Source organism: Typopeltis vanoorti, chromosome 3 (assembly GCF_054136105.1).
Source record: "Typopeltis vanoorti isolate ZY-2024b chromosome 3, IOZ_Tvanoo_1.0, whole genome shotgun sequence".
In the NCBI taxonomy this organism is placed as follows: Eukaryota; Metazoa; Arthropoda; class Arachnida; order Uropygi; family Thelyphonidae; genus Typopeltis; species Typopeltis vanoorti.
Window position 1 is genome coordinate 114,371,359 of NC_143551.1, and position 16,765 is coordinate 114,388,123.

Here is a 16,765-nt window from a genome sequence, read left to right on the forward strand (position 1 = left end):
GATATTTTCTCATAATGTAAAAACACAAGCTCCTAGGAGATGTAGCACTGCTTTACATTATGAGGAGAGGTCACTACCCAGACCGGTTTCAACCTTTTTTGAGGTCTCATCAGTGAGCAGCTAGACCTAGATGATATCAAAGTTTAAGTGAAAAGAACTTACATACCTTCACTATACGAATGCCAGAAAGGTGTGCCACTGTATTATATTATAACATATTATAACTAAGATGAAAAGCCAAACGGCTATTTTTTCTGGCGAGGTTGATAAGTAAAGGGGATAAAAATCCCTTATTGTTTTTCAGCCAGTATGCGAAACTCTAAGATCGAAAACTACGATCTAAACGTTTCATACCGACGAACTGTCGGCGGATCCAAGCGTAAGTGACCACTTGGCGGATCCAAGGGTAAGTGACCACTTTCTGGCATTCGTATAGCGAAGGTATGTAAGTTCTTTTCACTTAAACTTTGATATCATTTAGGTCTAGCTGCTCACTGATGAGACCTCAAAAAAGGTTGAAACCGGTCTGGGTAGTGACCTCTCCTCATAATGTAAAGCAGTGCTACATCTCCTAGGAGCTTGTGTTTTTACATTATGAGAAAATATCAAGAATAGTGAGGGATCTTGCTCCACCTTTGCATCGAGTTGCCTTGGTGTGGCACTACCAAGTGGTCACTTACGCTTGAATCTGCCGACAGTTCGTCGGCATGAAACGTTTAGATCGTAGTTTTCGATCTTAGAGTTTCGCATACTGGCTGAAAAACAATAAAGGATTTTTATCCCCTTTACTTATCAACCTCGCCAGAAAAATAGCCGTTTGGCTTTTCATCTTAGTTAATGTAGGTAATTCTTAATCAATTTTATTTAGAAAAACTCCTCTCACAACTAGCAACACTTACAGCAATTGTGAAGAAAATTCGCAGTAGTATTACAATATTTGGAACTGCGTTCTCCAGACTGTATTTTAGAATTAACTTCAAAAGTTCAAAAAGGTTCAAACTGCCGCCAGGGTCGGACCATTCCCCGTAGCTACGCCACTGACTACTACTACTACTAATGATAATAATAAATGTCTTCTTACCTTCTTCTTTTTCGTGAGAATCCTTCCCATCCTCTGCGCCATTTCTCCCTTTATTTCCTCCACTTCTACTCTCTGGTTTCTCTTTTTCTTTTTTTCCAAATACTTTATTAAAAAAGTCTTTCACTTTCTGCCACGAGTTTCTGAAAAATTCAGCAGCAGCACCTCGTTTAAAACGTAAAGTTGGCGTCGCAGCTTCCCTGACAGTCCTTTATAGAAAACAAAACACCTTGATGTCAGTGGAAAATTAATAAATGTGATGTTTATTCTTTTATTATGAATCCAATGACCATCTTGGTAGACTATCTATTCTTTTTTTTTTTTAAAGAGGTTTATGATTTAAAGATTTTTCTTGAATTTATTTAACTTATTAAAAAATAACATAACTAAAATTAACGAATATGTCATAAAATATTAATTTAAATTCTAAACATAATGTTCGTAAAAACCGTTTTTAATTTTAACAACTTTTTTCCTAAGTTTTTCATTAATATACGGGACACAAAGACTGCTCAAAGCAATTCTTTGAACAGTCATTGTTCTGCACATTATTTCCATATGTATTTATGGAAATAATGTGCAGAACTCGAGAACAAAATAGAATTAAAAGCTAAGAAAATACAAGAAGAAAATTGCTTTTAGTAATTTATTTATTCACCTGCTTTTTCCAAGATCAGCATGAATGTTCAAGATTTCGACAAGAAACTTTAAGGCTTCATTCCCATATTTTCCACCGCTGTCATCTAATGAACAGCATGCATATTTTTCAAATAAAAAAGAAATAAAATAAATCAGCATATTTTTCATTCTCACAAATAAATCAATGTTATGGATTGTTTTGCATTTAGGTTGAAAAAAGATTCAGACATGTCGGACAAAACAAAAATACTTTCTTTGTTTTTTTTCGACAAAGCTTCACTGGCCGTTACAAAATTCAGCAATGATATCTCTCTTATCCACGCTCCTACCACAGGAACGTTAAATGTTTCGAACAAAGTGATATTTAATGTCACTTCTCCGAGGCAGCAACCCTGCAGCAAATGTGGACGTTTCTTTTTTGGACGGCATCAGACAAGAAGGAAATGTGTTGTGATATGATTCGATATTGATAAGTGAGCTCTACAGGCAGTAAATCTACCAGAACAATTCTTTAGTTGTCAAAATAAATAAATAAAAATTAAAAAAAAAAAGTAAATGTTAGCGTCACCTGTATTCGTTCTATGCAGTCAAACATTTCCGCATCGCTAATTGTCGTGCGGAAATGTTTGATTTCCGTCCATATTTATCTACGTGACAAGCAAGTCTCCCCATATACGAGACAGAGGTCATCTACTGATTAATATCACCTGATGTTCTGAGATCGCAAAATATTGGCACATTTCGTTCTTTCTCTGTGGACATGGGCAGAAGAAATGACATGCATAGAAGATGTAACAGCCAGTGCAGTAAATTTAACCTTAAAAATAACGAAAAAACACATTATGAATTAAAATCATTCATTTGTATTTTCTGAAATGTACCTAATACTACGATAAGTCAAATGTAAAATAACAACAACAAAAAAACTTCGTAAAGGCTTCAATTATCCTCGTATGTACAATTATGACCACTACATCGGTATCATCATCATCCTGTCAAGTAATAGTCCTAGTGGTCTGTTCTTGAGACTCTAACAGGCTGTAATTCTCTTGGCCTGCTTCTTACTCCAAGAGATGTATCGAAGAAGCTGTCGATGTATCCTGGTCTTGCATATTCTGTTTACAAGCTGTAACTGTTGTTGTCTATATACTGTACTATACACTATATATAAGCATCATACTGTATTTAGTGCATTCATCATATATTTTTTTTAATCTCTGACTGAATCGTCTGACTGACTGATTTTCCCTTTCAGTTTTCCGACTGAAAGGGAAAATAGGTAACTTTTTAGGCATTGCCCACAAAGTATTCCTGGTCAGATTTTTACAGGGTAGTTCACCATCGCTTTCCCCCAACCCCACTATTTTATCCGGGCTCGGGACAGGCAATGGAGTGGGACGTATTCATGACTGTAATCCATGTGTGTTCACGGGGCCGGTATGCCTGTTCTGGGGGACGAAAAATTTGAATTTCCGGGTGAAAAAAAAAATCCTACCATCGCATGAGACCGGCTAACTCACCTTTAGTCGAAAGAGACCAGATAAAGGTTCGTCACATTACTGACAGGAATCGAACCCATGTCTTTTCAACCAAAGGGATTCGTTTATACTGATTGAGCTACGGATGCTTCTTAATCTCGTTCAGTAACATATATTATGGCAAGTGGCGGCTTGTGGCTTGAAATCGTGGGGGTGCTGCAACTTTCGAAATATACATACACACTGTAAGTACAGTGTATACGCATTTGGATAAAATATCAAAATTATGGTAAAAGTTTTAAAAAAAAAAATTAAACATGAAAAAATATTGTTTATTATCGATAAAAGTATACAGTTTGGTATAATTCAAAATTACTTAAAAATAAAATCTATTCCTTTAATTGTCATTAAAAGAATGGATTTGCAATTTTTGGACATTGCAATTAAATCCTTTAATTGTAATGTCCAAATATTTAAAGAGACGGAGTAAACACGATAAGCACTACGAACACTCTACTACTGATGCAAACTGAATCTAAACAACAGTGGAACTGCGCGACGGACAGTGCCGCATCACGCTAAAAGCTCGCATCTCACTAAACGTGCATATGCTTGCGCGCGTAGCAATATGACACTATGGTAAACACATTGCTGCTAGCATCCTTCGCCCTCCTAAGTGTTACAAGATGGATTTTTATTATTTTTTATACAAAATAAGAGAATTGTATAGGATTGTTGATGAAAAAATTAAATATTACAAGCAAATATAAATAAATGAATAAATATATTTAAATATCGAGAAAAATTGGGGGTATTGCAGTTCCTTAGTGCCTATGCACGAGCCGCCCCTGATTATGAGTATATCCTGCAATTTTCATTGCACTTGAACTGATATAAGCCGTTTATTCATTTTGTTTTCTGATGGTTCAGGCTTCACTTCTATTGGTAAGTACTGATCGTGCTAATATCCAGTATGATTTAATTTTCATACACTTCATTATTTTTGAGGAATTAAAAACTTATTAATTGCTTGAGTAAGTAGTTAAAACACTACTTATTCAAGAATAGTATTTTCGATACATATTTTACTTCGAATTGGCAAGTAAAATATGTATTTTCGATACATATTTTACTTTCGTAATCTTGGATTTTACGGTTAATATTTCTATATTAATTTTTTCTGCAATAAGCTCTAAATAGTGCAGAGAATCTTCTAATTCATCTTCATTATTGGCTACGAGTACCTGATCATCTGCATAAGATGGTTATCAATTTGTTATGAGGTGTTTCCATGAAATGTCACTCTCCAAAGACGGGCAAGGCATTGATTTACTGTTTTCAGTGGGATATTACAGTGCCTAGTTTGGCTGTTGGTAAGTCATATCAATAAGGATTGTAAATTGCCACTATTATTTAGTTTGGGGCTTCATCGTCAGCAAGTGTTTCTAAAAGTTAATCTCTTTACACACAGCCAAAGGCTTATACATAATCTATGAATGCCTTAAGTGTTGGTTTAATGAATTCTTTGTGCTGTTCATTTAGTAGTTTCAAAGAAAAGAAATTGTTTCTCCATTTTGTTCCTCACTTATCACTTATGACTCTTTCTAGTTTGTTTTCTATAATTTTTGTATATACTGTATTTAGTCAGGCCCGTTTCTACATTTTGGGCGGCCCTGTGCGAAATGGAAAAGCGGGGCCCCTGAAAGTTAGCAACATTTATGGAAATTTTAAGTGGAAGAATATCTTGTTAATTAATTAATTAATTAAATCAAACATGAAAAATACTTATGCACATAAATAAACACGTATGCTCTTTAGCATCAATTTAAATAAAGGCAAAAAAATTAGTTAAAAAATAAAGATGTTTATGTACATGATATATTATTTTATTATAAATAAGCCAGAACAATGATTTATTTAATAATATAAATAATAATATAAAAATATGAATAAAATATCCATTTTTAGCATAAAGAATGAAATATATGTATAACAACTTATAAGATTTAAAAGAAATCTTAATATATTGAATTTATTTAACCTAATGCGGTTATCAATAAAATCATTTATAACGCTATCAAAATTCAAATTTTTTTGCAATTTCATGCTCTATAGATATTATTGCCAGGGACGACAAACGTTCTTGAGACATAGAAGATTGCAAATAGGTTTTTATTAATTTTAATTTGAAAAATGACCTTTCTGCTGATACGACCGTAACTGGACTAGTCAATAATATTTTAAATGTCGTAGTAATATTTGGATAAATATCCGACAAATTATTTGCAATTATGAATTTTAAAATATTAATGGTTGCAACAAAATTTTAATTCATTTAATTCATAATTTTTCTTATTAATTTTCATATCATAAAGAAATCCAAATGATTTTTCGTGAATTTCATACAATTCAATTTTTTTTTGATAGATTGTAGAGTAATATCTAAAATTACAAAAAAGAAATTTCTCCTAAAATTATCTTTGTTATCACCTATGTGTGATTCATCAGGCGTTTCATAATCAAAAAATACTTTTCTTCGACGTACTCGACTTTCTTTAAATTTAATTTCTATTTCTAATAGATTTGACAGTTCTTTAGCAATCTCAAAACAGCTATCAAATCCTAGTATTCTCTGCTCTTCAAAGTACTGTACTAACTCTTTAATATGCTTAGTTGCATTTTGTAATACTTTACTTACTAAATTAACTTTTGACAAAAGATCATACCAATTTACAAGGCTTAGTATAAACTCAAATGAATCTATTTGTTCATATATTGAAACCACTTCTACTTTGATAGTATTATCTGATACAGTTTTAAATAATTCTTTTAGTGCATTTAAAAATTCTGGAATTTGAAAACGTACAGCTCTAAGATTCTGTTCTACATTCCCATCTTGTATCACATAATGGTTTTGGAGTTAATTGTTTAACAAATTTCTTTAATATGTTCCAACGTGAAGTTGAGGCAGCAAATAATGTATATATTTTTTGTATGACATTAAAAAAATTATTGCTTAATTGATGATTTTGCGACATCCCCTAAAATCAAATTTAAATTATGACAGGCGCAAGGAGTATAAAATGCCTTTTCGTTTTCATTTAAAATGTAAGCACGGACTCCCTTATATACTCCTTTCATATTCGCTCCGTCATCATACCCTTGCCCTCTACAATCTGACAATTTAAGATTAATTTATTCAAAAGTGATTTTATATTTTCATATATACCTTTACTAGTAGTGTCATTAGTTGTTAAAAACGTCAAAAAGTGTTCACGAATTTCAATATCTGCTTCAAATATATGTAAAAATCTAAAAATTACTGAAATTTGCTCCTGATGACTAACATCAGGAGTACAATCGAGAATTATTGAATAGTACTTCGCCTGTCGTATCATATTTACAATATTTTGTTGGATTTTGGTTCCCGTATTAACAATTGATTCATTTTGCACAATGGGCGATAGATACGAATTTTGTTTCTAACCTATAATTTTGTTTTCCGAACATCACATTAAACGATCTTTTAAAAGTGGATCAAATTCTGCAATTAATTCTATAATTCCAAAAAATTACCATTATGGTTGTGTACAAAGTATCAAAATTACCTCTAAAAGCTAAATTATGTTCGGATTAATAAAGAATTGCTACTATTCGTCTTAAAACATTTCTTAACTGTTCTGCTTCAAATTTTATGACATTTTGATTTGCCTGATCAATTGTATTGTGATTTTTTAAATTACATTCCATTTGTGTCCATGAATACATGCATTTCATGCGCACTGGATTTCATTCGTGCAACTTTAATCTTTCACTTACATGTCGCCAGTCAGAAAAGCCATTATTAGATAAAAAATTATCATCAGAAGAAACTAATTTGCAACAAAAACAAAAAATAGAGTTTGAAGAGTTTGAATATACAAGCCATCTTCTGTTTTGCTTCTCTCCGTTTGCAATTGTCCTAACATAGTGAGCTGTGGAAAAACGCCTCTTGTTGTCATCTTTTGGAATATCATTTTCAAGCGGAGGATACGGTGGACCAAGTTGTACAATTTGTGTTAGTTCAAAATTTTGGGCCATGTTGCTGGATCGTCAATAGTAAATAGTTCACCTTCCTCTGGTGTCTCAGTTTTAGGATCTTCAATACTTATTGTTTGACCAAACGCGTCATGTTCTCCGCTTCCTTTGAGTATTTCAGAACTCTCATTATTAATTAATGATGAAGCCGAAGAACTGTTTGTAGTTATTTCAGAACTCCCGTTATCAACTGATATATACAAATATATGAGTTCAACTTCATAAATTTAAACAGTGAATTTCTTTAACGTTCCGCAGCCGCTTCTTTTTCTTGTTTTCGCTTTCGTTTTTCATGCCCACTTGGCTATTTTCTTCCATAATAATCTCTCTCAGGACTAATCATACTCTAGAATTAAATACGATAGATTTAATTATAAAATAAGTTAATAAATTAAAACAAAATTACTTACCTGATAAATAAAATATATCTAAAATAGACAATATTAGAAAATAAATAAATCTAATGTAGATGGAAAACTGCTATTGGAGAAAAACTCTGATGTCAGATAACCTAAAACCAGTTTACAAAATATATTTTTTAAGATGTTTTGCAAGTAATGTCACATAAAAAAATTGCCATGGCGGTACGTGTATATACTTACGTGTTCATAAAATCATAAACTAAAATCAAAAAACTCCTTAAAATTATTAAAAACACCTGTTTTAAAATGCACTTTTCCCTATTTAATTAACACTATGTTGTACGATATTGTTATATATCTTAGAGCAGTTTCAAATACTACCGCTCTAGCGCTACGATCTTATTTCGCTTACTATAACAACAATAGTTGGTTGTAAAATTATATACATATATTTTTCTATATAATAACATTTTTATATAATAATTTCAATATTAATTTATATAATAATTTAAAAAAATTAATTGATTTTCTTTTTTCAATTTTTTGCGCTTTGCGGGGCATTGTGCCACTGCACAGTTTGCACACCCATGAATACGGCCTTATATTTAGTAATCACTATGGAGAAGGCTTATTCCACGATAATTTTCAGTCGGTATTTATTCATATATTCAACAAAATTCTTGTTTAATCTTTAGATGTTTTGTTTTTCCTAATTTGGGAGCACAGCCCGGAAAACTTACAAACCTCTTTGGATCATTTAAGGAATTTTCATCAAAATATAAACTTCACATCAAAACCAGAAGTTAATGGTGTTCTGGCTTTTCTAGATATAAAACTTACTAGAACAACTGATGGTCTCAAGATTTCTATCTTTAGGAAGCCAACACACATCGGTAGATACCTGCATGCTTCGTCTAACCACTATCCCCTCAAAAATTAGGAATTATTTCCACACTAGCTCATCGGGCGAGATCCTTGTTGTCAGAAGAAGAGGAACTTCAACATCAACTTAGTTACCTCAAAAGGACTTTCTTAAATATCGGTTATTCTCCTAAAAGTATCTATAATTGTCTTAGCGTACGTAATCAACAAAGTAATGAAGATAACTCAAACCCAACAGCCTACATCTCCTTACCGTATATAAGTTCTCTTTCTCCTAAAAACTGGCGAAAATCCTGACGAAATTGAATGTTAAAACATATTTCTCCACCTTACCAAAACTCCGATCTCGCCTCAGTCAACCAAAAGTAAAACACAACCTTCTTCGGTTCCCAGGAGTATACAAAATTATTTGCAGTTGAGGCAAGCCATATTATGGCCAGACAGGAAAGTCCATCTCTCTCCGCCTAGAAGAACATCAATTTGACATTTCTTACAACAGAACCCGTGCTAGTGCCCTATCCAGCCACGTTTTCAATTTCGTTTAATTCTCGGCCAATACCAATGTTGAAGGATGACAACATCGAATAGACTGGAACTTAACTTCAAACGTCCATAAATGCTCTGCTGATTTATAAAACCGTATCTTGGAATCCAAAGAAATAGCTCTCGACCCTGCCCATCTAAACAGCAATATCAGTTACAGCCTACCCGATTCACATAGAGCTCTAATCCAGTTTTGGCGTGCTCGTGATATCATTCACACCAAAGTGCTTCACGCCAAAACTAACGCTCGAACTCGATTTCAAACACAACTACTACTTGTTCTAAACTCTGTGTTTGTTAAAGTATAATATATTTTTAAGATGTTGTTTACTCCCTAGTACTGTATTCACCTGATGAAGTCGGCTTTCCGATGAAACTAGTAGTGAAACCTTATTATATCTCTTATATTTTTTCTCAGTGTTTAAGTCAGTTAATAATTATAACCATGCCATTAAACCGAGTCAATTACTATGTAAATATATATATTTATATAGTGTATATATATATATATATATATATGTGTGTGTGTTAAAAATACCAAGCAATTTTATGCTAGGTTTTAATCCTTTTTTCCAAGTAAGCAAACAGACAAGTAAGTCAAGTTTGCGCCTGCACGTAGTGCAAGTCTGAAGCAACCCGTGGTAAAGGTGGAGTAAGAACCGATCACTTTCCTTAGTATTTTCCCCTAATGCAAAACACATCCCCTTGCGGAGATGTATGATGCTATGCATTAGGGCAAGGGCCACTACTCAGGCCGGTTTCGACCTTTATTGTGGTCTCATCAGTGGGAGCCAGACCATAAAAAATGCCAAGGGTGAAGTAATGCAGAGCTTATAAATTTTACCAAACAAATTGCCACAAGGTGCTTTGACCTTATTAAATAAAAATCTCCGGATGAGAGTAAGAGGTAGAAAGTTTTTTAACTTGGGTATAATATATGTTAAAGATTCCAAGCAATTTTATAAGCTAGAAAAAAAGTGTTAAAACCTAGCTTATAAAATATATATTATCATAATTCATTTTTACTCGGTGGGAAATATTATTAAAAAGTTTTAATGACTGATACCGAGGGATAAAGAAATGACATGGTATATTTGAAAAGATATTACTAGTTTACTAGTTTCGTTGAATTGATCAACATCTTCAGGTATCACAATCAAAGAAATATATAAAGAATTACAGACTTAAAATTGCATTAACAGAACAAGTACAAAAAGACAGTAGCGTGTTTGAAAACAAACACGAGCTGGAGTTCCAAATAAACGTATACTACGCGCTGTCGCGAGCAAGCCAATACTGAACAGAAGCAACGTGTGCATCAGAGAGATTGAAACTTAGGCTGTTTTTGATATGGGAAGAATCTAGAGAAATTTTTCTAGATTCGACAATCTTTCTCTCGAGCTCATTATAGCACACATGGATGTTAGAAGTTTGAGTCCAGTTCACAATATGTTGGCGGCATTCGTCTGAGTTAACTGAAAAGAGAACGTGGCTAGAGAGAGCGCTGGCTCTAGTCCTGTTATAGGAGATATCGCTACGGTGTTCTCCCAAACGTAGAAGGATGGATTTAGTATGCCTTTCCACAATCACCTAAAATCTTGTACACTCCAGGAAACTGAGTTGGAAGATGTTTCTCTTTAGGTTTACTAAGTATTGAACGAAGGGGTTACTGAAGTTAAACTTCTTGACAATTTTTGCCAGTTTTGGTGAAAGAGAGCTGATGTAAGGAAAAGAGATGAAGGCTCTGGGGGAAGAGGGATCTTCAGATGTAGTTGAGTAGCTGAGTGACTATATATATATATATATATATATATATATATATATACAGGGTGTTCGGGATAAATTTGACATATTTATAATTAATTATATTTTTCCGTAAGTTACATGTATTAACACACACTTCTCTTCATTTAAAAGTTTGGACCCTTCTTCATTCATATACAAGATGTCAGAAAGGATGGATAGCTGGAACCCACCTGAATCATGGAAGAGAATAACTTGTATCATGATGATTCGTGCCCGCCATCAAAATAAGGATATTACGACTGCTGCCCAATGCTCCCTGAATACAGTAAAAACAATCAGGCATGAACTAGAGACTTGCAATGGTGACTACGAGGATGTAGCAAGAAGAAAGATCCCTAGCAGACGATCTGATTGCGTTCGTACAGCAGAATTCCTCGCAAATCTGCAGGAACAGATGTTGAAGAACCCTGGCATTGGAATTCGGGCTTTGTTCGTGGAGTTGCTAACTGTAGTCAAGCCCTGGATAACAAGGGTAGCCAATGGTAGGCCGTATGTATGGCAGCAGGATTCGGCCCCTTGCCACACCTCTGGGAAAAGTCAAAAATGGTTGTCTGAAAATTTCTACGACTTCACCAGTCCAAATGTTTGGCCTCCAAACTCCCCAGACCTTAACCCCATGGATTATTTTATATGGTGCGCAGTTGAAAAAGACACCAATCGCACTTCCAGTAATACAAAAGCCCAGTTAATGGATAAAATTAAAACAGTTTTTGCGGCCCTTCCCAGGGAGACTGTAGCATCAGCTTGTTCGAGGTTCCGAAGCAGAATTGAAGCTGTGATCGATGCTAATGGTGGTTATTTTGAGTAAATCTTGTTGATAGTATTGTAATTAACTCTGCCTGTAATGTTTTTTTGTCAATTCATTAAATTTAATAGATACAAAGAAGATTTTCTTTTTCCTTACGAAACTGTCAAATTTATCCCGAACACCCTGTATATATATATATATATATATATATATATATATATATATATATATATATATATATAATAAGAAGGTCGTAATTATATCCGATCATGAGTGATCGCACTGTAATATTCTCACTATCAGCCTTCTCCAGCTTCAGGAGAGTATTAATGATTTTTGATAAGTGATCAACAGTGTTCCGTGAGTAATGATTAGCTTGCCAGAGGGGAAGATCTCTTGTCTCCCCTCCAGACTTTTAACTATGTTACATGGATTAACTGAAATTTCACAAAAATGAAATTTAAAATTCAATCATTACAATATTCTCTTCAAACTCACCGCCAACACAGTGCACCAAGACATTAGCTGATATTGTTATCTTTCCATCCACTTCTCCCCAGAGGTTGCTTTCACTCTCGTACCGGAACCTTCGACTTTCTTTTGGCTACAAAAAAATGAATAGCAAATTATGACATTTATATTTAAATTATTTTCTTTACTTTTATTAGTAAACGATAGCTTGTAATTAGTTTTCGAATAAATACTTGATCACCCTACACTCCCCAAAATCACAAGTGATGTCAATAAAGTCCTTGACAATCTATACACATCAAACGTTTTTGAAAAAGAGAGCTCATAAGACACAATAATCCTAGTTCACATAACGATAAGGAATATCAAAAAGTACTTCTGGATGTCAGGGCTCCGTTTTTCCAAACGGGGATGTTTTCCAAACAAGTTTTCCTGAAATTCCTTGTTTCAAATTCCTATTACGAAAATGCCACCAAAATTTTCATAATCTGATTATACTGATCTTGTGTAATGGCTCTTTTACTAAATGTTCTATTTTCCCTAAATATGATATGGACATAACTTTGTTTGTACCATATTTAAAGAAAATAATGCCATGGTAGACTTAGGCTCTGAAAACCATATTTGCACAAAGTACAATAATCAAATTACGAAACGCGTGAGTGATATTTGATCCTTCAAATATCACTCGCGCGTTTCGTAATTTGATTAAACTTCACTGTCATCAAAATAGGTTAAAATACGGTCACATGGAAAGAAATAAAAATATTTGTATGGTACATGTTACTCTCGTGTGTGTATTTTTTCTAATATTTTTTCCCTCTTTTCTTTTGATAAAGCAGTGCTAAAGACGTCGTTATGAAATAACTGAACAACAAAACAAAATTATTTATATTTAATTGTTTCTTTCCTTTTCTTTGGGTGTCATTAATTCCTAAATATACTTTAAATGTGGTGAACAAATAAGTGTTGTTTTGCCTTGTGAGAGCACTTTTGGTTTCAAGTTTATAGAAGTTAATTTTTTTTTTTTTTCGTAGGAAATTAAGCAGTTGTTTGATGTCAACCAATAAATGACCACGTGTGCCAACACGAAAGCAACCGTGTAAATTTCCTAGAAAAAATGAAATGCTTCAAATATCGAAAATCCCATACAGTAAAATATGTCCAACCTATAGTACATTAACACTGTGGATGGGCAGAATGTTAAGCTTGAAGATCTGAAGACCTGAAGATTTTTGCTCTTTAGGAAATACAAAAGGTGAAAAAGAGTAGTAGAAGAAATGAACAAAAAGGAAAATAACTATTCTGTGGACGGCTGTTGAATATCTACTGCATGTGTTTTAAGATTTATAAAAGCACGGAAGAATTACAATTTAATTCTGATTAACAGCGAACATAAAATACTTGTAGAAAATTAATGTCTGTGAAAAAGAGAGGGAGGAAATTGATGAGAAATGAGTTACGAACTATTTTTAGGGAACTTATAGAAGGTCAAATCACAACAAGCGACACCAAACTGGACAAAATTGTCGGACTATCCAGGGACAGACAGAAGTGGAGAGGGTTCGTTCGGCCTCATCATCCACACAGATGATGGAAGAGAGAATAAGAAGAAGAAGATAGAAGGTCAATACTTTATCTTTACTAAATTAATGATTTTAAAAAAGATTTTTTTACGATCTTTTCTGATAATGAAGTATATATCTTTTGGGATATCATTATTTGTAGATTGAGTAGTTGTGATACTTGAGGAGAATGCTAAGATCCAATATCAAAAAAGTAAAGCAATATTAAATACATAGAATATAAGAAGGGAAGTAACGTATAGAGCATCACACTTCAAAATGGTATATCGCTTAAAAAAAGCATCATAAGCTTTGGGAGAAAGTATACTTCACTCAGAGTAAGTTAGAACATTAACCTGAGCTTGTATAATCGATTGTGAAAGTGAGAAACAGCATTAAATCTTATATCATGCGCCCGAATTTGTTTAAAATTTCATTTTCATTTTTTATTTCTCAAAAATTCCAACTACAGTTCACTGTTTAGTCATTTTTGTATATAAATCATCCTATAATGACTCGTGATACGTCAGAAAAGTTCCTTACTAATTACTCATAATTGGGAGGGAAAAAACACTACAGAAACTTAGAACAGGTTTTGAGTTCCTGTTCTTGTTACTGAACAGTAAACATTAATCAACCTGTTATGTTGCCTAGTTACTTTTACTTAAGAATTTTCTGCAATACTTCCGATTATTTTCAATTTCCTGCTTTATGAGTGTAAAAGTGAAACTCGTTTCACATCCTTAGAAAGGGTGAAATAATTGCAGTGACGTACCTGAAAATCTGGGAATTCTCGCAGTGATTGCATTTGATTTGCAATATTCTCGGTGTACGTTTTGTATTGAATATAAATACAATAAATATTATAATAATATGTCTATATTATGATTTTTTTCGAGGGGTGCCGTGAAATATTTTAATTTTTCCAAACGGGGCCCTGACATCCAGAAGTTTGGGAAGTACTGCTTTGAGAGATCAAGTTTTCCTGATGTTCCTTGTTACAAATTCCTATTACGAAAATGAATGTTTAAAACTGAAGGTGAGTCAAGTCTCATGTGGATAGAGATGGAAGACGGTTTTACTTGTGTGAATCTTGAATTTTTCTTTTTACAGAACATGCAACTGGCCATAAACACATAATTTACATACCTAATACACTTACCTCACATCATAGTTTTACTCTCTCTCTCTTGCTCTAATATAAACAAAACTCCCACTCCATAAAATTATATAGTAAGAAACGCTAAATAATAACTAAATAATAACTAAATAATAAAAAATAATAAATATAATAGTTGTTTTCGTTCCACGTCTTCTTCTTTTTCTTCCTGCCATGTTAGGCCAGGCGGAGTGCCACTGTATCTTTATCCAACTGACCCTGATCCAACCAGTTTATCTCCTTTGCTTATTTCCTATGATCCAGAATTTATTATTTTCCTTTTTGTTGTTTCAAATGGAAGACTTGCGATATCTGTTTTAGATGATCTTTCTATTTATTTCTTATTTTATTATTATTTTTTTTTATCATTATGTGTCTAGTTTAGTTCTTTCAACATGTTTCCCCATTCCCCCTCCAATTTTCTCCAACTTACTGTTTCTGGCGTATGTTTCATTTCTGCTACACGATTCTTTTCTTTCTCTCATTATCTACTACACTTCTATATAACAATATTGATTTTGATAATGGAAAAAATATAAAATAATATAAATCGTAGCCTGCTGTTTTGTATATGACTATTATTAGCTTCGGTATGTTTAATATTCCTAAACTCTCAAGTAAATCTTTAGAGAGCTTATTTATTTTGTCATATATGTTTGAATATCAATTGTAAGTTATTTTATTGTTCAGAGCTATCATGAAAAATAAATAAAATAAAATAAAAATAAAAACATGAATAAATAAAAAAAATTTAAAAAATGGGAAAAAATGCATTTCTGTATGAATCAATTTACACTACGAGAAACGTTTTGTAGGTATTTATGGGAGGAAAAAAGAAAGAAAGAAAAAACTTACCTCACACCCAATCTTGGCAACTAGGTCCTTCTGCTTATTAAAGGTGGGAAAGTTAATACTTTCTGTATCATTGCTAGTAGATATATCTTGGTAACCTTTCGCCTTTGGTGATGCGAAGCAAGCTGAATGAAACAAAAACGCGCTGATGGTGCACAAGAAGATAGTGGAAAAGTGTGTCGTCTTCATCTCCCAAATCAGCTGTTTAAGTGAAGCAAGCAAAGCAGATCTAGGTTATTTATTGACGTTATAATGAAAAAAACAGATAAATGCATGGCATGACACGACCCTGGAGAAACACCAACGGAAGCCGCAAAAGTATCACAATGAAGGTTTGTGCCAATTGTATAGATAACTGGGTCCGCCTGTATAGCGGTCTTAGAAACGCATGTGCAGAACCAACAGCGTGGAAAAGCATTACCTAATACTGCATGTTAAATGTGTGACTCATCAAGATTACCCTTCTACTCCCTAATGTTTGAACTGCTGCTTTAAGAGAATAGAATTCAGGAGAGCCACCCGCACGATAAAACAGATCGATGAGCATAAATTAATTGCCACACCGAACTGTTGTCTTTAAATTGCCAGACATTTCTTAACGGCTTGTAAAAAACGCGCCAGACCACTCACTGCTTTTTCCCCTATTTTTTTTTTTTTTTTCAAGAATGGGAAATGTCAGACTGATGACAGGTGCACTGTTTCAGCTCCACCTGAAATTCTTTAATAGGTGAAGGCAAAAACATTCAATGGCGGTGGTTCTCTACCCCCTTTTCGTATTACATTCCCCATATTTCACTGGCTTCTTTGATAGATGAAGCTGAAGGTCGACAACGGGGAATTACTTGTTGGACAGGTTTTACACAACTAGTGAAAAAAATTTCCTCTTTTTTAAAAAAAAACGTGTTATTTTATTCTCTATTTATTTATCTTTGGATCGATTTGAAATTCTTTGAATTTTTTTTTTGGTAGCGGTTATTGCCCTAATGCTTGGAATAATTTTATAAATTAATCTTGTAATGAATAATAAATCAAAAGTTCTGGTGTATTATCTTAAAAAGTGTAAATTGTCTATCAATTAAACTTAGGCGTACATCTAATTCTTCCT

At 33.3% G+C, this 16,765-nt stretch overlaps 1 protein-coding gene across 1 annotated transcript in view; it reads right to left on the reverse strand.

The window, feature by feature from the left end:
* LOC150108482 (uncharacterized) overlaps positions 1–15,926 on the reverse strand; it is a 69,800-nt gene extending 53,874 nt beyond the window's left edge. Inside the window, exons 1-4 of the mRNA XM_090415890.1 lie at positions 15,664–15,926; positions 12,112–12,217; positions 1,737–1,821; positions 1,082–1,287 (exon numbers count right to left, since the gene is read on the reverse strand). Of these exons, the coding sequence (XP_090272016.1) occupies positions 1,082–1,287; positions 1,737–1,821; positions 12,112–12,217; positions 15,664–15,849 (583 nt within the window). The 5' untranslated portion in view covers positions 15,850–15,926. The remainder of the gene's footprint in view (positions 1–1,081; positions 1,288–1,736; positions 1,822–12,111; positions 12,218–15,663) is intronic.
* Between the last annotated feature and the right edge of the window lie 839 nt (positions 15,927–16,765).